Raw genomic sequence first — 22033 nt, forward strand, 5'->3', positions numbered from 1 at the left:
CCTTTGTGGCGGAGGTCGCGGTCGGCACGGCGACAGTCGATATGAACTGGCCGGTCAGACGGACTGACGGTGATCGGGGCGGCGGCTGGAGGTCCGGGCCCGGCCACAGCGGCACGAGCCGCCGAAACCGACAGCAGCGCGGCGTGCCGCCTCTGGAGACAAGGAGGCGACAAAGACTGGGAACGGACGCGACACGCTCCGGGGAAGGCGGCGGTCGGGCGGTGCTTCGTATCGCTCTGATGGTGCGGGTGTGCTCAGAGAGTAGTGGGAATAGGGATGAAGATGTGTAGAGGGATGGTATCTGGGAGAGGGAGAGAGAGAGGTTTAAGGTCAGATGCGGAATCAGAGCGGCGCCATGTCTCTGCCACGGCGGCGGCCCGGAGCCGTCTGGGCCGTGCTGTACACACACCGGGCTCCCGCTGCGCCGCTGCTGTTTAGCGGGCACACGATACGGGGCGGCTGGGTGCCGACCCGACCCCCGGACCGCCGGCCAGCGGCGCGCTAATGTATACAAATGACCCTGTCGACCTGCTTACCGATACACACGGTCCAGCGGAGCGGCCGGCGCCTGACGGGCATCAGCCGGCGCCCGGAGGGGGCCGCCCGCGCCGCCATCCATCTCGTCCGGCGAGCAGTTTGGTCCTCTGACCAGCCGCGTATCGGCGATGGGCGATGCTGCTGCGATAAGCCGCCTGAAGCAGGCCTCGGGAGAGCCCCAGGCTCCAGTGCGGAGATATCCGGGAGTTCGGTGTGTGGCGGGACGCGCGGATCGCTGGCAGGACAGCGGATTAGGCTCTGACAGCGGGCGGCCCCGATACCGTGATGTCGGTCTCTGGGTATCAGAGCGGCATTTGTTCGACTCGTGTTCGCGCTGTTGTCACCGTGATTTGTGGACCGAGTCGCGGCACTCCCGCAGACATCAGGGGTGGATGCGCGGCGGTTTTTTACTGCTTATGTGCCGGCTCGCTAATGGGTCTGGTGCGGATCACCGAACGGGCCTCCGGGCGTATCGCAGCCTTCGGCGACGGCGCGAGTTTTTTACCGTCTCGTTCCGGTCAGTGACACCGCAACGTTCTTTTCCTTTTCTTCTTCCTCCGCTGGCTTCCATTTTCGTCTTTCTTTACCCGCTTTTTTACAGTGGTTTCTGGAGTCCTTCCTTGGTGTGGTGTTCAAATGCTTTGTATCGTTCCGTGACCAATTCCACGCCGCCATCGACCACTTTCATGCCACGTCGCTGCCCTGATACGATCCATATCCCCGAGTGTTCCTCATTATCCCGTTTCACGGCCTTTTCTGGACACCATCTTCCCCGTCCGACTCCCTCAGTCTCCATCGACGCTCCGTTGTACGGTTGGCCCCGTGGGCCGGCGCGGTGTGCTGCCCGCCGTCCATGCGTGGCGCGCGGCCCGAGGAGGTCTGTTGTTAGATCGATGTGGGCCCGGCTGGGCGCGCCGCGCGCCCGTCGCCGTGTCGCCGTCGCTCCCTCTCTGGTCAATACCGCTGTCGGTCGGCGCTCACTGCTCGCACGCCAGGCGCCCCGCGCGCGAGCTCCAGCGAACACACGGCGCGCGCGGAGCCGTCGAGTGGCGCTCCGCAGCAGCCGTCGGGGGGCTGGCATGGCATGGGATGCGGCCAGCACGGGATGAGAGGCGACGCGCCAGGGCCCACGGCGGTCGGACATGGATTATCAGTGAAAATATTAATTCATAACACGGTTTGTTGTGGCTCTTCCACCTTGACCTAGTGTAGAGACTGAAATTCAGTTTCATTTTAGCGTCCCATTTTACATAATTCTACACGGATCGGGTATGAAAGCGGGGACCATCAAATGGTATTATAATATGTAGATATTGTGTCTGCATTAGTTGAACCCATCTAATTCGTATATTTCCCCTCCGAATAAGTAGATCGGCGTTTTGCCGGGCTGGCTGTCCGGACGCTGTCGCCGACCCCGAACTGACGTACTGCGCTGCCTAACGACCCGTGCTCAGTGAAACGGCCCGCTCGCCGGCAGACGGGAATGGGAGATGTATGCTCACCGCCGGCCGCCGGGTCGTCTGTGTCGGCATCGGCGCCCGTTCGCGGGCCAAATGATGCATTTCTGGGCGCGCTATGTTGACTGGACAATAGCGAGAGGCGCGGTTTGCAGGCGTCCGACTGTGCTGCCAGTGGTGCCCGGCAGTTGGGTCATCCCGCCGAGCTGGGGCCGCGGGTAGTGTATGTACATATGTTGAGCCGGCCCGATAGCCGACCCTACCATAGTCCATCGCGCGGTAACTAGTCGCCCTCCGGCTGACATCCGTCAGGAAAAGGTCTCGAGTCTTTTGACATGTTGGAGAGTCGGTGTCACCGCGTAGATTACCAGGTAGTCAGAGGCGCCAGTTCTCATTATGATCTCCTTTTGACAGGCGTGCAACGAGTTCACAACCCACGTGATGAACCTCCTCCGGGAACAGTCGCGGACGCGGCCCATCACGCCCAAAGAGATCGAGCGCATGGTGCAGATCATCCACAAGAAGTTCTCCAGTATCCAGGTGCAGCTCAAGCAGTCGACGTGCGAGGCCGTCATGATCCTGCGCTCGCGGTTCCTGGACGCCAGGTGAGTGGTGCGAGGCCAGCGGGTCCGCGTGACAGCCCTCCCAGGCGCGATTAATCCCCTGTCGCCGCGGTCGAGTCGTCTCGCCGAGTGTGTCGGCGCCTCCCACGCGCTCGGCCAGTCTGAGCCGGCGGCCCCTCAGGCCCGCTCCGCTCACCGCCCGGCTCGTGCCAGGGCCGCTGTCGGGACCGGTTCGGGGATCCCTCTCAGCTTGTAGCGATCCACCGATCTCCCGTTGTCGGCGGATTAGTGACCCCCCCCCCCCGCGCCGCGCGGTGCCGAGCCCGTTAGCGCGCAGAACCGTTATGGCCGCGGTGTTCGTCCACCTGTCTGTGCTGTGTTGTCACGACATGATGAGCCCCGTACCTGTTCTGCCTGCGCCAGTGCTCTCCTGTCAGCCGCTGCCATTGATCACACCCGACCAGCGGACCCAGTCCGACCCGACCAGTGCACCCAGTCCGACCCGACCAGCGCACCCAGTCCGACCCGACCAGCGCACCCAGTCCGACCCGACCAGCGCACCCAGTCCGACCCGACCAGCGCACCCAGTCCGACCCGACCAGCGCACCCAGTCCGACCCGACCAGCGCACCCAGTCCGACCCGACCAGCGCACCCAGTCCGACCCGACCAGCGCACCCAGTCCGACCCGTCCCCGACCCGGCACCTCCCGACGGCAGCGGCGCAGCGCCCAGTGACTCCGTGGAACACCCTTTTCCAGCAGCTCCGCGCGCTGTTCTTCCGCGCCGGAGGGTCGCAGATTGCTCCAGTGGCCCACGAGGCTCCCCGCGGTCCCGCGTGCTGCTCGACCCCTCTATCGATCCCAGATGCGGCGGCGGCGATTGGACACGGCGTGTGACAAACAGTGCGCAGCCTTCGCTGCTTCCGCCGCCTCGGCCGCGACGCGCGCAGACACCATTGTCCGCGGCGGAGACAAAAACGCCGCGGCCACTGGCCCATGTCGGCTGGCGGCGGTCTAGGAGGGCGGCCGACTCACGGCCCGATCCGACCGAGGGTCGTGATGGCGGCTCATCACTTCCAACAGGCTCTCGGCCACCTGTCGTTCTCACGGATGGGCCGCGCTTCTTGTGGGCCTTCGTGATGTGATCTCCCGCTCCCGTGTCGGCGGACAGAGTGCAGACCACTCCGTGCCACTCAGCTGTCTCGGTCCGGCGGGCCCGCCACCTGGCAGGCGGCCGCCGCGCCGCTCGTCCGTCGCTCTCGACTCTCGATCGTCGTCGATCTCCGGCGCGGCAGATTCGTCTGCGACTGTTTACGCGCCGCTTTCGGCTCGTTAGTGGCCGACACGTCTCCATCGACGCGGCTTTTACGACGCGATTGGTCCGCGTAAACCGGGCCGTAAACGCCGGCGGCGGGCGGCGCTCGCGGCCGGGCCGCCACTCTCGGCGGCCGGCCGTATCGCGGCCGTAAAGCGGGCCGGCAGGGGAATCCGCGGCGCCATCAGCCGGTCCGGGTCAGCGGGACACGCCCGACGACGGCCGACGGTGTCGGACGCGGCGCGGAAAATCGCCTCCTTTGTGTGGCGTCGGGCCGGGTGGCCGGCGGCCCGTCGGCCGGCGCGAGGTTCGTTTACGAGGCCGAAACAGCGGCGACGGCGGCCGGCTTCATTTTACGCCGGCCAGGCTCTGATTGGGAGAGGACGCGGCGCGCCGGCGACGCCGCGTAAAACGCCTCCAGAAACTCTAGCCATTCCCGTGATGAAAAGGGGAAATTGATGCCGTAAAATCAAGACGAGCGCGTCCCGGACAGATTAGGGTTTGTAGAACATGATGAGTTCATCTAGAGACTTCATAAAAGGCGGCTGGAAATAGCGCTCCAGTGGCCGTCGGCTCTGAGCGGCTTAGTTGGTGGTCAGATGAGCGCGGCCCGTCGCTGATAGCCTGGGGCTATCTGGGCCGCCGCCGAGGGCGACTCAGAGGCGGGGCTGGGTGAGTTGGCCGGCGCCAGTGCTGCGGGCCGACCAGCACGCGCTGCGCTGCTGGCGGTGTAATACGGCGCGCGCCTGTCCCGCCGCTGCCCAGATAAAATAAATATTGGCTGGGCCTGTGGAGGCTAAATAAACACCTGGCCAGCGCTGCCGTGTAGCGGTCTCTGGTGCTGGGGAATGCGGCGAGGAGCGGCGCGGCACGCCGGGCCGTGACCGCCGCCGCGCCGCCGGGGAGATGTCCGGGGTAAACAGACGATAACGGGCTGACGGTGGCCGACCACTGCGCGCTGCCGTGACGCGCCACGGCACTGCTTACGACCAGTCGGGAGGCGCGGACCGCCCGCCCCCACTCTGCTCCTCTCGTGAGATCAACGATACAGCGTTGTGCGCCGCGGGTCTGGCTCTCAGCTCATACGTTCCGCCCGGAGGAGCCGGCTGTTTATTCGTCGGCCGGTAGTCATGTTTTGATTCGTGTCACGGGACTGTGACTTGGTCGGTGGACTGCGCGGCGTGTGCCGCTGTCCTGCGCCGCGGACCTGGGTCTCGTCTCCGGCCGTCAGTAATCTGGCGCAGACGGCGGCGCCTTTTGTCCTACGTCCGGCCTGCCGTGCCGCGCCGCCGGCGCCCGGCGTCTGGACGGCTCTCTCGTGCCGTGCGCGGCCGCATCGCGTGGGAGCGGCCCGGTGCCGGCGACGGCCGACTGTTGGGTGCGGAGCGGGCTGATTTCTCTCCCCATCCGCGCGCCGGACGTCGGACACCAGCTGGTCCCACTGGAGACACCGGAGTCGAGCCATCATCGAAGTAGAGGAAGTGCCAATGGAGGGCGATCCATCACATGATTGACTGGCTCGGTCGGCTGGCTGCCTTAGTTGAACGAACGGTACCGGCGGATAACACCAGGGACTGGGCGGACCGCTGTGCGCATTGACTGATGGCTAGCAACCTCCATCTTTGGTCGACCCTCAGACTAGACCAGCTGGGGCCTCTGGACGCCCGCGCGGGGATCTGGGTGCAGTCCGCACGCGGCTGGCGCTACCCTGCGCCGCCGTACTCGCAGAGAGCTCGGCCGCGCGCCGGTAGCAAACAGCCGCGGCGGCGGGCACGGCGCTGAGTTTTTGTGCGCGGGGGAGACTGCACCAGACCCGGCGCGCGCCAGAGCAGGCTGCGCCTCCATCCCTGGCAGATGACGCGAGGGTCTTCAGGACCTGGCAGTGTGGCTGGCCTGGAGCTGTGTCTAAAAGTATTGGTGTATGTGCCTCCATGGCCGACCGCTGTCTGCTGCGGCCGCGGCTCCGGCCGTCCTCCGGCTATCCGGGCTGCGGGCTGTCCCGGCTGCGGGCTGTCCCGGCTGTGTAGTTGGCGGCCGACCTCCGTCCCCGGCGGCGCCGTGTCGTGCCGGCCGGCTCCGGTAGAGCCGAGTTATGGAGACAGCCGGTGGCGGCGCGCCCCTGAGCCGCTGATGGGCGACGCGGCAGCCCGTCCCACCTCCGGACCTGCAGGCTGTATATACAGACAGTAGCACCTGTAACACGCCGTAGTTCACGGGCCCGGGGCTGGGGCACGGCGGGCAGGTGTTAGCCCTTGCACACTCCAGTTCTTCAGCACCGGTGTATTGGGAGTCACACACGATTCAGGCACGACACGTCTGATCTCAGTGACGGCCGGGGGTCTTCTGAACGGCACCCGTGAGGGGTGGTCAGAGCTCGACTCCCTCAACCTAGTTCCTACTATGGGGCGGTGGCCCTCTACCCTGCGTGGCGGCTTACGATTGGCTCAAGACTTTTTCGAGTGTAACTCGGACGTTTGTGATTGGTCGTTGCTGCGTCACGACTCTCGAATGTTCTAGTAGGTTCTGGAAGTTCTATGTCACGTGGGTGACTAATGTCACGCGGCTGAAAGTGTCCGGCGCAGCAGAGTTCCAAGAAACACGTCAAAACCATTAGTGGACATTTAGCAGGCTAAAAGTGTTCCTAGATAGGTATGCGTGTGTTGAGATGTTCAGAGAGCGCCGGCTCCGGCTGCTGAGTGTCCAGGCGCCTGCCAGACGGCTTCAGGCGCTGAGCGGCGATCGACATGAATAACAAATGACACACCGCCAGCCGGGCGCGGGTTGCCGTGCAGAGCCGGGCGCTCAGCAGTGTTGAAATCGTGTAATATAAAGAAAGTATAAGTATTGCCGTAAATCGTGTTAATTGTACGTAATATAAAGAGGGGTATAAATATTGCCGCCACGCAGGTAACACTACTGGTGATTAATATAACAAAAACAATGAAGAAGCGAAGTACATAGGTGGCAGCGTAATTATGTACTACCCAAAGGCGAGAGGCGCACACCTTACACACCTCCCCCACCCAGGGCAAGAGCTTTACAGGAGGAAAGCAGAGTCCGACGCCTGAAGGGCAAAGGACCGGGTGGGGGAGCCACAGAACGAGCAGAGACACTACAACGCGACGAGAGAATACGACGGGGGGGAGGGAGGGGAACACGGCGAGGGGGGGCGCGGCGAAAGGGGGACGCGACGAAGGTGCGCGGCGCAAGGCGGCGCGCGTCGCCGCTCCGAAGCACTCGCTGCAGTACTGGAGCAGGCGATGAAGTCCGTGTTGTCGGTCACGCGGCGACCGAACGGCGGCTTGAAGCGGAGAAGCACGGCGACGCCAAGGCCACGACTGGGGCACTTGGGGTGGTCGCGGAGTCAGGCTGTGACCCGGATAGTTCGTACGCGGCGGTTCACTCTTGGTTAAACACTAGCACTAGGGGGTGGGAACGCGGGTAGCCTCACACGATAGGCGACGGTCGGGGGGACACCACTGGTCGGCGAGCAAACGGGGCATGTCGCGGCAGCTCCGTTGCGGCCAGGGTTTCACTGGTTGACGCCGTTGCGTCCACTGCAGTTTCCTCCGGGATGCTTTGCAGACTGCCCGGAGGAGCGGCTGGCGGGTTGAGTGCGTGACGGCACTCGTCCATCTCGATGGCTGGCTCTCGGATGTCTCTGACAGCGGAAGCGGGCACAAAGCGCGGTAGACGGTAGTTAGCGAGGGAGCGGGGAAAGCAATGTTTGATGCAGAAGCACATGCAGCAGGTGGCAAGTACACTGATGATGATAATGAGTAGCCAGGTGTATGAAAATGCAGATGGCGTATCATCGATTACCTGTTCGAGTGGTAAGGCTTCTACGCGGTTGAAGTAGTCATCGGCTGGCATACCGTCAACATGAAGCGTGGGTATGAGTGAGGAATTGGATTGTGCGGCAATAGGGATAGCGGAGGTCCAGTGCGATCGCCAGATTGGAATTGAAGAGGAATCATTAGAGATTGTAAAGGCATCGTTGAAATCAGGGAAGTCCAGGTGTGTTTCGCTGGCATAGTAGGGAGGGAGATAGAGAGAGTCGCTGGAGGCAGAGCATTCCATGGGCAACGTCAGAAGGTGTACCGACTTTGTAATAGATATAGTGGTGCTATTGTATGGGCAGACGACAGTGATAGACAGCGGCGGACGAGAGACAAGTAGCCAAGTACCTCGGGATAGGTAATGAGCTTTAGGAGCGTCGTTTGTAGGTCGGACGATCGGAGCACAGAGACGAGAAATGGATAGCTCGTCCTGGCGGAAAAGGGCTACTACGCACGAATCCGCGTTTGCCGTGGAGTAAGCGGGTTCGTGAAGGGGGCAGAACGGTTGCTTGATCAGAAGGCAAGCTTCGATCTCAGAGTCGACGGGCTGGATGTATTGCTGTCTGTTCTCTGACACAACCAGGTAGCGGGGTTCGTTGGGAACATAGAGAAGGGAAATGTTATGGCTGTGAAGCGGGACCTGATAGGGGAAGAAGCGATAAACGTCAAACGCGTGAAGCGTGTGGAGCAGTGGAATGTAGAAGAGGACGTGAAAAGCATCATCGACTGGGATGAGCTTGGTTTTGACAATGCGAACGTAGTCGCGAGTAGCCGAAGGCGGAAAAGGCAGCGCAAAATGTGCCGGAAGGCTTTTGCTCACCTTACGAAGGACACGGTTGAGGTCACGTGATTGAATGAGGTCAGCGTGTAGGATTCCTACTTGGGCTAGAGCGAGTTTGCTAGAGAGCGATACCAACGAAGTATAAAGATGATTGAGACTTCTAGTAACTTGTCTGACATTCTCTGCAAGGTCGGCTACGCGAAGTGATACGGTGATGAGTGCCTCTGCATTGTCGGCGGCCCTGATCAGCTTCAAATGCGATGTGCTCATCGAGCTCATCGCCGTTTGCAGTGTACGTAGCGCTTTCCTATTTTGTGTAGTGGCGACCCTGGTAGAGTTAATAACATTAAGCGTACCATTAAATGCATGTGCCATGGCGACTTCTTTGGTATTGATAAGCTGTACGTTACGATCCAAGTGTTTGATTTCACTTTCAGTGGCAGTTCCAAACAGAGACGACATTACGCTTCCGATGCCATCAATGAGTCCTCGCTTGACACGCTTGGAGCGGCCAGTTCGGCGAACAATGTTGGCCGAGCGTGCAGAGCTCCGTGCCTCAGGAATGGACAGCAGGTCACGAAATGTGTCGACGAGATGGTTCTCCTCTGTTTGCAGCTGATCAATGGAGTGTGACAGATGTTTGAGTGATACAGTTAGAGAAGCATGAGCGGGGTCGGCAGCGGTAGCGTTGGTGGGCGGCGAGTGGTTGGCGAGCAGTGTCCTCGCAGTGCGGGAGAGCTCGTTCGTAGCATCATTGATTCTGCGGACATCTTTGCGATAAGGTTTCATGCTGATCGATAAAGTTATTGCCCACGAGCTATAACTTGGGTAAGTTTTCCCTAGGGGGATGAAAAGATGTCCGGGGTCAGTGGGGGGAGCGGAGCAATGAGCTATGTTAGGCGTATTTGTTACCATGAGCAGCAGCAGCCATCCGCACAGCATCGTTGTGACGGCCATGTCTGGAACACACACAACGACCATTTATTACATTGGGCCAGGGCTAAGAAGCGCCATAGTCAATGTATATACAAGTAACATGTGGGCTTTTGGTAACCAATCTGATGAATCACTTCGGCAACGGTGAGTCATCTCGGCAAATGGCTGTTGGACTTCAGCATCATTTGGACCGCTAGCCATTACTGCTAAGCAGTCATTTCCTGATTGGACCTTGGGCCTCTTGTCTGGTGGGCACTCGTCAAAGCTGTCATTTCGCTTCCTTACGTAGGGTCTCCTAACGTATTCATACCCTTCTAGAGGCTCGTTCGTCTGAGCTCGAGACCTGAGATTGTATCCATGTAGCCTCTGTGGTAGCGGCGGTAACTGACCATGCTCACCATTGTTCGGTAACTGTGGTGAGTTAATAACGCTGGGGTCACCTGTTGCTACTGAAGGGTTCTCAGGAACAGGACCGTTGCCCTCTTCCTGGATATCTGCGGTGCCTTCTCTCGATTCGTATGTGGGGTTTGGTGTGCTCATAGAAGCAAACCAGGGTTGGTCACCTAACGGTAACCGGGCCGCGCGGAGCGGTTGTTGACGGGAAGGTTCTTCTTCCGAGCGAATGCCTACCTGTGGGGGACGTTTCACTACATCGTAGACTCTATCCCAAACATCGGTTTCATCCTTCCGGCGCAGGTTCTCTGAATGTACTACCTTCGATTTGCCTGTTAGCATGTTTTTGATGTAATAGTTTTCAGGGCCTGATTTCGAGACTACTCGAAAATGGTTTTTCCAGGGTAGCGTGAATTTCGGTGTGTCGCCCGGTTGCACTGAGGGATCGAAATAGTAAACAAGGTCACCGGGTGTGAAGTCTGAAGGAACCGCATTTCGCGCGATGAGGGCTTTGTTTCGTTCCCTGGCTTCCTGCATGTTTTCTACTACATGTGCGTAAGCATTGTGCAAATGCTCGAACATGACTGGGACGTAGTCTTCGCCATAATACCGCAATCTAGGTTGCAGGAGCGTGTCAACGGGCAGGACGGGGTCTCTTCCATACATGATGAAATAGGGAGAGTATTTGGTAGATTCATTCTTGCTTACCCTGTAAGCGCCTAGACATGGCTGCAGAACTTCATCCCACTTTGTTTGATCCTCGCTAATTTGTTTTCTAATCATGTCGTTCATGCACCTATGGAATCGCTCGGTCTTTCCGTTTGATTGGGGATGGTAGCTTGATGTCCTAACCCGTGAAATTCCTAACTCGCGATTAACTAGATCCAAGAGTGCATTGCAATATTCCGTACCTTGATCACTAATGATGACTCGCGGACAGCCATGTCGCGGGATGAATTCTTCCAAAAGTAGTTTTGCAATGGTGTTTGCTGACTTGTCTGAGATAGCCCATGCCTCGGGCCATCCGCTGAAGTGGTCAACGATCGTACACACATATTTGTTTCCTTTATCCGAAATGGGAAATGGGCCGCACGTGTCTATGCCGATGATCTCCATGGGTGCTGAAGGCATGGGCATGTCCTGCATGGGTCGTCTTTCTTTGTTGAGCCTTTTCCTGTTGCACGTGTCGCATGACGAGACATATTGCATGACGTCTTTCAGTAATGAGGGCCAATAGTACGTTTTGAGCACTTTGTCTGTGGTTTTCTCGACTCCTAAGTGGCCTCCAAAATAACCGTCGTGAGCGCAATGGAGGACTATTTTCCTAAATTGAGGCGGTAGGACGAGCTGCAGTTTGGTGAGCGGCCGGGTTTTCGTACTTTTCTCTATGTGGTAAAGGAGTCCGTCGTCTAAACAATATCTGTGGGTGTTTGGGTTGCTTTCGTCGTTCGACTGAAGGTCAGCTCTAATTTGTTTCAATTCTGGGTCGTTTCGTTGGGCTTTCCGTAATGAGCCTATGTCGATGCCGTGATAGTCTAGTGGCTTCTCATTGACTTCGTTGTCGTCAGCATCTACTTGTACCTGGTTATCTACCACATTGACATTCATCGACTCGCCTTGCCAGTCGAGGTGCTCATTGTCATTCAGATCGCCTGCTACTGGAGTGTTGTGCAGTCGCGACAGCATGTCGGCTGCTACGTTCTGAGGGCCGGAGATGTACTCGATTTTGCAGCCATACTCGCCGAGAATAATGGCCCATCTTTGGATGCGGGGATTTTTCATCTCACTGGTGAACAAATGTTTTAGTGGTTTGTGATCGGTATAAACTGTGATATCAGTGCCAATGATAATTGGACGGAGTTTTTCCAAACTGTAGACGATAGCGAACGCTTCGCGTTCGATGGTAGGCCATTTGAGTCGTTGCTCCGAAAATTGATGTGAGATATATTGAATGACCCGATTTTGGCCGTCTTGTTCTTGCATCAAAACCGCGCCTAAGGCGTACTGGGAAGCATCGGTGTATAATTTGAAGGGTTTGGTAATGTCTGGAAAAGCTAAAATCGGGGCCTGGAGAAGCGCCTGTTTGATTGACTCGAATGCGGTTTGCGCACCAGGTGTCCAGTGGAATCTAGCATGTTTCTTTGTCAGCGCATTTAAAGGCTTCGCCAATTTGCTGAAATTTGGAACGTACTTTCTGTAGTATGATGCCATACCGAGGAAGCTTCTGACGTCCCGCACGTTCTGAGGTGGTTGCATGTTTTGGACCGCTGAGACTTTCTGGGGGTCAACTGAAATTCCGTCGTTTGAAATGATGTGTCCCAAATAATTGAGTTGGTCTTTTATGAATTCGCACTTTGAAATTTTCAATTTTAGGTTGGCTTTTCGTAGCCTGGCGAACACTTGCTCCAGATGTTTCATGTGGTCCTCAAACGTTTCGCTGAACACTATGATGTCGTCTATGAACGCTAAGGCAAAATGACGAATATCTCCTAGTACAGCGTTCATACAATTTTGAAAAACAGCTGGCGAACCACTCAATCCATAAGCTAGTCTATTATATTCGAATATCCCTGCATCTGTTCCAAAAGCGGTTTTTTCTTTGTCTTCTTCCCTGATAGGAATTTGCCAAAAACCTTGTTTCATGTCCAGGCAAGTGCGGAACTTCGATTTTCCGAGCGCAAAGAATATGTCATCTGGCGACGGGATACTAGCAGCTGGTCTGACTGTAATAGCATTCAATTTCCTAAAGTCTACACAAAGTCTAAGCGAGCCATCTTTTTTGGGGACCAGCAGAACGGGTGACATCCAAGGCGAGTTGCTCCGGCGGATGACGTTGGCGGCTAACATGTCCTGAATTTGTTTTTCGAGCGCCTCTCGATAGGCGAGTGGCGGTCGTCTGGGGGCCTGATACGTTGGGGGATGGTCTTGTGTATTGATTCTCATCTCGGTTACGTTGGTCATAGTCAGCTCTATATCCTTTTCAACGAATATGTCCATATTGCCCATCAGTAACGTTTTCAACTGATCTTTTTGCTCGTCTGGGATATGGTCAAGTTTGAATGACTTAATTTTGTCCTCTGGATTATCTTTCACGTTCTCTTTCGATTTTTCTGCTGACAAAACATTTGGCTTGATTTCTGAATCATCGAATTTTGTTGCTACTCCAATGACTTGTCCTTTTCTGAAGTACAAATGTCGACCCGTTTCATTCACAATTGCCCATGGGATGTGACGGTTTTTAGAGAGAGCGACGACGGCGTTTGGCAATAGAACACCGGGTTCATTTTCGAAACATGGGGACGAGGGAAGCTGAGTCACGACGAAGCTTTCGCCAGGTTTGCCTTTCCTTGCAATCGCGCATTTGACCTGTAAGTCCGAACGTGGGAAGACGTCTACGTCCTCCGCGAGTCTCACTAAATTTGTTTCTTTTGCGCTCTTTCCTCGCTTGGTTTTGAGTGGGTACACGTACCTCCCAATGATCATGGTTTGGTTCTCAAAGTCCAATAGAGCTTTCCTGGCATTCAAGAAGTCGATACCCAGAATCATATCGTGGTTGAAATCGTTCACCACTACAAAATCATGGTACATGCGCACTTTTCCTAGGGTGATTCGTATTTTGACTGATCTGGTCGGTTTCAATTTGTGTCCAGAGGCTGACACCAAGGTAACTTTTTGTTTTTCAGCTGGTTTCACTAGCGACGGTTCCAATAATTCTACGAATTTTTCACTGACAAGCGAGAGCTGTGAGCCGGTATCCAGAAGTGTATGAAAGGGGTGTGTACCGATGGAAATGTCAACATACGGGCAGTTCTCGTTAATTTTCAAAACTTGGGCGGTTTCCTTGCCGCCTGTCGCCGAATCTGTGTGAGGCTTTACATGTTTCCCTGCTGCACTTGACCTCTGTTTGACCTACCCTGCTGTTGGTTTTGCGGACGCTGGGCAGAAGCATTGGCTGCCTGTCGCTTGCGACAGATGCGTTGCACGTGGCCTATCAGGCCACAGTAATAGCAGATTGGCCGGCGATCTGGCGTCCATTGATAGATCGGCTTTTGCCTCGAATTCTGTCCGAAATTCCCAGGGTTTGGTTGATGTTGGCCCGGCTGGAACGGCGGTTGATGGAAGAATTGGCCCGGGGGCGGTTGATTCAACGGGGGCGGATACCTTTGGTCAGCTGTCTGCCGTTGGTAGTTTTGGTGGACCTGAGGTCTGACTTGAAAGGAGTCGTCGGTGCGCCTTACTAGTACCTCTAGTAGGTCTCTGACCTCAGATAGGTCGCTAGTTTGTGCAGTGTTCGCGGGCGCGGGTGTGACGGCGTTGCAATCCATGGGCTCTGGTTTGTTTTTTGAATGATCGCGATAAGTAGCTAGCTCTGTCATCAGTTTGATTTGATCCATAGCTATATGATATGCTTCTGTCGGGCTTTTTGGTCGGCGGGTCGCTATGCGTTCTTGTAGTTTTCTGTCAGTGATTCCGTTGATGAATGTCCTAGTGATGGCTTCTACCACACTAGATTCATCCATCTTCTCTTTGTAGGCCTGGCGTGAGAGCGCTTGAAGTCGTTCGGCATAATGGGGAATTGACTCGTTTGGTCTCTGGACAAATGTCTGAAGCTTTTGTTTGGCTGTGTCGGCGTCGTCTAGGTAATGATAGCGTTGGGACATGAGAGCTTTGAAACGGGCCCACGAGTCGACGGACGGTGATACTTCGTGAAAGTAGTCTAAAGCTGTGCCTTTGAGCGTCTGGCTAGCGGCCCAAAGGGTTTGTTCTTCGTCGCCTTTTAGCGCCATATGTAAATTGTCCATTTCAGCCAGCCATTTGCTAAAATGATCGCTACTCGTGCCGTCAAAGTGATGTTTACCAGCTACCGCCTGGTTAGTCATTAATTGGTTTTTGAGGATGCCAAAGCCTTGCATCATTGCATCTATCATTGGTCCCGAGGGAGCGGAAGCAGAAGCATGCGGGCGAGACGTTTCCGGATGAGCCATCGAGACAATTGACCGTTAACCAACCGTGAGAATACAAAACTTTATTTGCTACGTTATATGTATACGCACCAAAAACAGAAATAAAAAAAAAAATTTAGTGGCCGCTTGGGAGTTGTCGGGACGTACCTGTTTGAGTTTGTCCGGTCGTTGGAGAGGGGTGCACACTGCACACACACACTGCCACACTGCACTACCACTCGTCTGATTCACGGTTGAGCGAGTCTGGGAGTTGCACCTGAAGCTGTCCGGCGGTGTCCGCGCAAGCGGCGGGCGCGTGATTGTCGGAGTTCGCGGAGGGCGGTGGTGTTAGACCACGGAGGGGTGGCAGCTCCTCCAGGCTCTGCGACTCGGTCTGCTGTGCGGCCTGGGAGCAGCGTTTGCGCAGCGGCAGCTGACGTTTGCGAAGCAGAAGGTGCTTCAGTTGGGTGGTCTTGACTTGATCCGGGTTGGCGCCTTCAAGGCGGCAGCAGCGCTCCAGGCACGATGGGCAGCTGCACGAGTGGAATCTGCTTGTTGAAACGGTACACAGATCGCTGCCACAGCGGTGACAAAATCCACAGTTCGGGCAAAAGTTCCGTTGGCTGTTGTCTCGACAGTCGCACGGTTCGCGGGAGATAGGCGAGTTGATCCGGAGTTCGATGAAGAGTTTATGGTACCCGCAGAGGCGCGGCAGTACGTCTTGTAGATTTGCTCTGAGTGTGGCGACGGGTTCTAGAAGGCGCCAGCAGATACAGTTTACGGTGTACGACTTCGGATCGATGGGCACGTCTAGTTGGATGCGGTAGCCGGCCAGTGATCCGTGGAATGGCATAACCGTTTCCGACCACCGGCTGAGTCTTTCGTCGGCTGCGAGTTGCGCGCAGAAGCAGATGGGGGAGAAGACGGCTTCTGCGGCAGTTGGTTCGATCCGGGTCACGGCACCAGTGTAACACGCCGTAGTTCACGGGCCCGGGGCTGGGGCACGGCGGGCAGGTGTTAGCCCTTGCACACTCCAGTTCTTCAGCACCGGTGTATTGGGAGTCACACACGATTCAGGCACGACACGTCTGATCTCAGTGACGGCCGGGGGTCTTCTGAACGGCACCCGTGAGGGGTGGTCAGAGCTCGACTCCCTCAACCTAGTTCCTACTATGGGGCGGTGGCCCTCTACCCTGCGTGGCGGCTTACGATTGGCTCAAGACTTTTTCGAGTGTAACTCGGACGTTTGTGATTGGTCGTTGCTGCGTCACGACTCTCGAATGTTCTAGTAGGTTCTGGAAGTTCTATGTCACGTGGGTGACTAATGTCACGCGGCTGAAAGTGTCCGGCGCAGCAGAGTTCCAAGAAACACGTCAAAACCATTAGTGGACATTTAGCAGGCTAAAAGTGTTCCTAGATAGGTATGCGTGTGTTGAGATGTTCAGAGAGCGCCGGCTCCGGCTGCTGAGTGTCCAGGCGCCTGCCAGACGGCTTCAGGCGCTGAGCGGCGATCGACATGAATAACAAATGACACACCGCCAGCCGGGCGCGGGTTGCCGTGCAGAGCCGGGCGCTCAGCAGTGTTGAAATCGTGTAATATAAAGAAAGTATAAGTATTGCCGTAAATCGTGTTAATTGTACGTAATATAAAGAGGGGTATAAATATTGCCGCCACGCAGGTAACACTACTGGTGATTAATATAACAAAAACAATGAAGAAGCGAAGTACATAGGTGGCAGCGTAATTATGTACTACCCAAAGGCGAGAGGCGCACACCTTACACACCAACCCCACCGGATTAGCGACGGCCCGGCCGGTACGAGAAGCAATGGTTGAGATCCGTGAGGACGATTGAAGTCCTTCCTCACTGTCACGAGTTAAAGCATTAGAGAAACGTGGACTGACGGTTCATATGCTAGCATTTCACTACCTGCTAAATTCCATTCCTTGTGTTCAGTGACACAGTTGTGGCATTGATTGTCTTGTGTAATTGCGTGTTCATCTTCGGAGAAGCATGTTTTGCCAGCTTTATGACAGCTCCGTTTTCTCAATTATAATCGTCGTACAACACCCCGCTCCATAACACATCTCCTGGAAGTGTAAACGGGAAGCGTTCGAGTGACGTTTGTCGGCGTGTTGTGACGCGGACCCTCTCCTCGTATCTCTGTCTGCCGGCCGGCCGCCTCCTCCACTGTTTGCCGGCCGGCCGATCCTGCCGGACGCACATTCCGCGCGCGGCCGGCCGGCAGCGGTGCCCCCGGCCGCCGCGTGCCTCGGCGCCGTTCCGGCCCGCAGCGCCATCGACATTGTGCTCCCACGTCGGCCGCCGCCCCCGCGCGTGCCACAACGACGCTCTCCGTATTCGCGCCGCGCGCCCGCGCCGCTCATTATCGGATAGGTCCGAGTAATTAGACAAATGTGGATGGCGGCCGGCGGCGACCATTGGCGGCGGTCGAGGCACGCGCTCCGAACGGAGCCGGCGGCTAGGCGACGTCACTGCAGCTCCATTTCACCGGCCAGATGAATTCGAAAGGAATGCGCTTTGTCTGTCGAGAAGTCGGTCAGATTCCAGCGCTACGTCGATTGGTGTTATATTGAAACCACTCAAATTATATTTGTTTCAGTTGAGTGAGCACGAGACATTGTGTTGCTGCTATGTGGTCTACTTTGCTGGATAGGATAAGTCTCGTTTTAGAAGCTACCCGTAACTTCTCACTGTTATTTTTTTCAGTTCCTTTGGCGTCTTGTTTGTTGCATTGCTCGTTTTATGGATGCTCGATATGTTTTATTGCTTAATCAATGTTCGTATCTACCTAATCTCAAAACTGAGTCTGGTCGCGGAAGAGGTTTGCAGTTTGCACGAAATCAGCAAATCGCCTATAACGGCTGTGCTGTCCATTCGCCTTGTAACGGCTGGTATCCTGAAAAAGATCAGACATTAACACCGTACACTTACACGGCTTAGTGAATGCTGACACCCGTTCTATCCTCAAGCCACGTTTATGATCGAGTAACGAAAAAGTTTTGCATGTCGAATGGGACATCGAGCTCTGATCCAACCGCTTTGAGCATCACCGGAAAGCGGGATTTCCGTTTTGATGTTTGCCGCCGCTCCCACTGAGCGCCGTAATGACGTCATTAGGGCAGAGCTCGTCCCGCGCCTGCTCTGTAGCGCCAGTGCAGTTAATTGTGCCGCCGTAAAATGCAATTCAGATGCTGGTTAGGCGTCACATCGGTCGGAATAATCGCGCGCTGGCCGCCGTCCGCCCAGCAACGGCGGCTCCTGTGTGGCTCCCGCGTCGGTCCGAGCACCTGGTCGCCGACCGCCGACCCCGTGTCCCCATGAACGATGACGGCCATTATCTGGGACGAATCGGCCGAATCCCGAGCCGCGGCATGCATGTAATTTGCACGATTTCTGTATGTTGCCGCTGCCGCCCGGGCAAGGCCATTATTCAGAAGGCCACGCGCCGGTTGGGATCACCGATGCGGCTGGGCCCCGTTACTCGCCGCCCCAACCGGCGCTGTGTTGGCCCGCCGCTCGCCTGCTTACCATATATCATTTGTTACTGTGTCCGTGCCGGCCTTTATCAGAATGTAGTCGATCCCTAGATAAACGACGCGGCTCGCTTTTGGTCTCATAAAGCCATAAATTATATCGGGAATTTTTATCTGGTGGCGTTTATTCACCAAGTGGTCGCTGAGCTCTGTGAGCTCTCATCCAATGGGGCGTGTTTCTGCAGTTTGCTGTGGTCGCCGTGTGCTGGTATGACTCCTAGCCGTCATTGAACCACGCGGAGCATGCCAGACGGCGGCCGATGGCGCTCAGGGGCCGGCTGTTGATGGGCCCCGCGGGCGCGCTGCTCGCCCCTCCTGGAGGCGAGCAGTGGTCGGCTGTCGGCTGACGGCCTGCTGACCTGGCAGAACTCCGTCAGCCGAATCGGCCGTCCGTGCCCCGGCCTGCGGTCCCCCGGGCGCGGCCTGCCGCGGACCACAGCCGCCGCCTTCCGCGAACTGTCGGCTCCGATCGCAGTGTCATCTGTCGCCGGGCGACTTCAATGCTTCAATAATCGGGATGAAAGCCGTGTCGGCCGCGCCGCCGGCCGCCCAGTCACGTTCCCGTCCTGCCGCGCGCCATCGGCCGGCGCGCCATCGGCCGTCCACCGCCTCGTCGAAATTGGGCGTCCGACGGCGGATCGTGCCGTCACGCAGAGAGCTCCGGGATGATTGGCTTCGTCGGGTGCGACGCTGTGTGCTGAGTCGGCCGGGCGGCCCCCGTCCGGCTGTGTCTCGCCGGTCCGAGGCGGCCGCCTCAGCCGCCCAGCGGATACCATACCTACTGTGTTTGGAGTCGGCGCCGGCGGCGGGCGCTGCGGGCTGGTGGTGGAATCAGCTTGTGAAGTTTGCAATGTTTGGATATATAAGTGGCAAGGCTGTGTGTCGCTCCTTTTGTTGCAGCATCCGGCCATGTTATCGTGCCGCGTAATGGCTCCCTATCGTTTGTCAACTTCAGGCGGCCACTGAACATCCGACTGCATTCGCCGGAGTCGTGTTTTATTCATATGTGGGTCGAGAGTGACTTTTGCATCTCAATTGCATGCAACAGCAGCTGCCCGTTTCACCTGGACTAGGACTGGCGCAGAGGTGGCGTCGCTCGTCACATTGATGGCTGCTCTCTGAGCCAGACTGTGCGGGAGATGGGGTTGCGTGCTGACAGGAGCCGGTGGACACGCGCGGTGTGACGAGGAGGGCGGCCTCGCCACGCCGCGCCCCCCTCACCCGCCGCCCTCTGTCCGCCACCAGACGGAGGCGGAGGAACTTTAGTAAACAAGCCTCCGAGATCCTCAACGAGTATTTCTACGCCAATGTCGGCAACCCGTACCCGTCCGAGGAGAGCAAAGAGGAGTTGGCGAAGAGGTGCAACATTACCGTGTCACAGGTGTGTGCGTGTGTGCGTGTCTGTGTGTGCCGCCCAATGCACCGGGCGCCCGGTGGCGGCCGCTGAGGGGGCACGCGGTCTCTTCCTTTCAGGCGGCGACGACGCAGCTTCAGCAAAAAGGCCTGCCAGTTGCTCAACGAGTACTTCTACGCCAATCTGGCCAATCCCTACCCCTCAGAGGAGGCCAAGCAGGAGCTGGCCAAGACGTGCGGCATTTCGGTGGGCCAGGTATCGGCGCCCGTCCCGCCCCACCCGCCCGGGGCCCGGGCCCTTCCCCGGCGTGGCCGCTGCCTGGGACACCTCTCGGGCACCGCTCACTGCTCAGGCATTGCTCGGACGCACTTTTGGCCGGGTTTCGCCTGTCGCCGTCCAGTTGGTTCTCGGCGCGCTGCCGCCGCAGCTCCTCCGATCCTGTTCGATCCTTTCCCGTTGCACTCACGTCCTCATTTCGCTGAAATATGCGCCGCCACTGTCAGGCGCAAGCCATTTGAGTCGTATCTTGCTCGGCGCTAAGTTGTCCCTTTGTTCGCAGGCGAAAGAGGCGAAACTTTACCAAAACTGCGACTGAACTGCTAAACGAGTATTTCTACGCCAACTTGAGCAACCCCTACCCCACGGAGGAGGTCAAAGAAGAGCTGGCCAGAAAGTGTAATATCACGGTGTCTCAGGTAGGCTGGCAGCAGCCACCCCGGTCCCTGGGCGTACCCTGACCCCGCGGGGGCACCGGCCGCCACGCACGGCGGCCGCACTTACCGCACGCTCGCTGGTGATGGTGCTACTCTGCTGCCTGCTTGACAAGTGTTTGATGTTTTGTGTGTGTTTGTGATCTTTGTGTGGGTGGGGAGGGGATGTTGGGACAGGAGGGATGTGCTGTTTGGGACCCAACTTTTGTTAGTGCGCGCGGATTTAGCACAAACTATACCTACTCAATGGGAAGATTTATCGTAAACGATCAACAAGATAACTCGGGATAAGCTCCGTTTTTAGTCGGCCCCGAAGTGGCCCATCATGTTGGGGAGTGCGCGGCAGGGATTGCGTTAATTGCCAGCAGTGAACTAGAGGGGAATATCCGCAGAAGCCGAGTTGTGGTTTGGGGCGGGGAATCGACAAGCCCGTCCCTACAGCGAGCGTCGCGCATCCCACACCGATCTGGGAGGCGGCTCCGGCCTCCAGCGGACTCGTCGGCCGCTGCGCCGGTCCGCCCAAACCTCGCCGCCCTAACGATGTTCCGACGCGCTCCGCTCGTGCCCAAAGTCTTCCCGTTTACTTTTTTTGCGGATGGACGGCGTCCCGTTTGTTTGTTACGCGGAGCGCGTGTTGTTTGTCATCTGGTCAGCGCCGGCCGAAGGCCCGTCGGACTGCAGTCGCGGCCCGACTGCTCGCGCCGTGCAACTCAAACGCGCGCCGAACGCCGTTCAGACATAGCGCCGGCCGCCGCCGTTTCGACATCTCGGCTTTGGGAGGCGCGGCACGATCACAATATCGAAACGGCACAAATCACGCGGCCGGCTGGGGTCGGAACGATGCGGTTGATGCGGCGGTAAGCTGGGGTGCCGTGCGCCTCTTCCGACCTGCGACCGGCGCCTGACGGAAACAGAAGCGCCGGTAGTCGTCGTAACTTATCAAACTTCTTGGGGTTAGCGGTGGCAAGGGACGTCAGACATTGGCATTGCGCTAGCTTTATGGGGATTTTCCATCAAGATTAAGAAAGGGACGAAACTAGATCCATGTATTAATATTCGCTAGAGGAGTTACTTATAAGCACGACATGCGATTTGACGTCACTCTCGTTTACGAAAACGCGCGCGTGGTTTGCGGCACTCGTCGAGTCAGCGCTTGAAACCTTTCGGTAAGGAGTCGCTCGCTGCCGGCTGGCCGTCAGCGGGGACATCGGTCCTTAGCTGAGCCCCGGCGGTATTTCCAATTTGTGTTACCGGCTGCCGGTGGACCATCTTCATTAGATTGGCAAATGTGGCGGCCGATCCGGCGGAATGAGGGTGATCTGTCCGGGCCGCGCTCCCGACTCGCAGCCAATTAATAAAGCAATCGGGCCGATTCGGGTCCCGCCGGTCCGCTCAGCTAAACGGGGGCGGCGATTTGGCGCCGCTGCCGGCTACCCGCTGCCGGCCGTGGCGGAGATTTGTCGCGGCGACGGCCGCCGATGGCGCCGCGCCCTATTGATGACGTCCATTCGGCGAGATGGCGGCGATCGGCGCGCATTTGTCAGCCAGCGCTTGGAGATGCCCCGCGGCAATTTTGTTGACTTGAGGTCAGCCGATGCGGCTTTAGAATCGCCCCGTGAAATATGTACCGGGCTCCGTAGAGTGCCT

At 57.3% G+C, this 22033-nt stretch overlaps 2 protein-coding genes across 7 annotated transcripts in view; one reads left to right on the forward strand and one right to left on the reverse strand.

The window, feature by feature from the left end:
* The window catches only part of LOC122377531 (homeobox protein extradenticle-like), a 93637-nt gene that overhangs the window by 51647 nt on the left and 19957 nt on the right, over positions 1 to 22033 (forward strand). For 2 of the 6 annotated variants that reach the window (XM_043357637.1, XM_043357640.1), the window contains exons 4-5: positions 2409 to 2599; positions 20236 to 20371. In XM_043357637.1, coding sequence (XP_043213572.1) covers positions 2409 to 2599; positions 20236 to 20371 — 327 coding nt within the window. Of the gene's footprint in view, positions 1 to 2408; positions 2600 to 19567; positions 19704 to 19795; positions 19932 to 20235; positions 20372 to 22033 lie in introns of all 6 variants that reach the window. The other 4 variants (XM_043357641.1, XM_043357638.1, XM_043357642.1 and 1 more) reach the window with 2 other exon arrangements.
* LOC122377530 lies at positions 5917 to 15642 on the reverse strand. Its single transcript, XM_043357635.1, has 2 exons — positions 14932 to 15642; positions 5917 to 9450 (listed from the first exon to the last, which is right to left on the reverse strand). Exon 2 carries the CDS (start codon positions 9446 to 9448, stop codon positions 7319 to 7321), a length of 2130 nt encoding a protein of 709 aa, XP_043213570.1. The 5' UTR covers positions 9449 to 9450; positions 14932 to 15642; the 3' UTR covers positions 5917 to 7318.

Source organism: Amphibalanus amphitrite, unplaced genomic scaffold (genome assembly GCF_019059575.1).
Source record: "Amphibalanus amphitrite isolate SeventyFive unplaced genomic scaffold, NRLGWU_Aamphi_draft 000046F_arrow, whole genome shotgun sequence".
NCBI classification, from domain to species: Eukaryota; Metazoa; Arthropoda; class Thecostraca; order Balanomorpha; family Balanidae; genus Amphibalanus; species Amphibalanus amphitrite.

What these genes read in the sequence shown, in the direction of transcription:
- LOC122377530 (XM_043357635.1), bottom strand. Translation starts at nt 9,448, where the DNA reads ATGGCCGTCACAACGATGCTGTGCGGATGGCTGCTGCTGCTCATGGTA.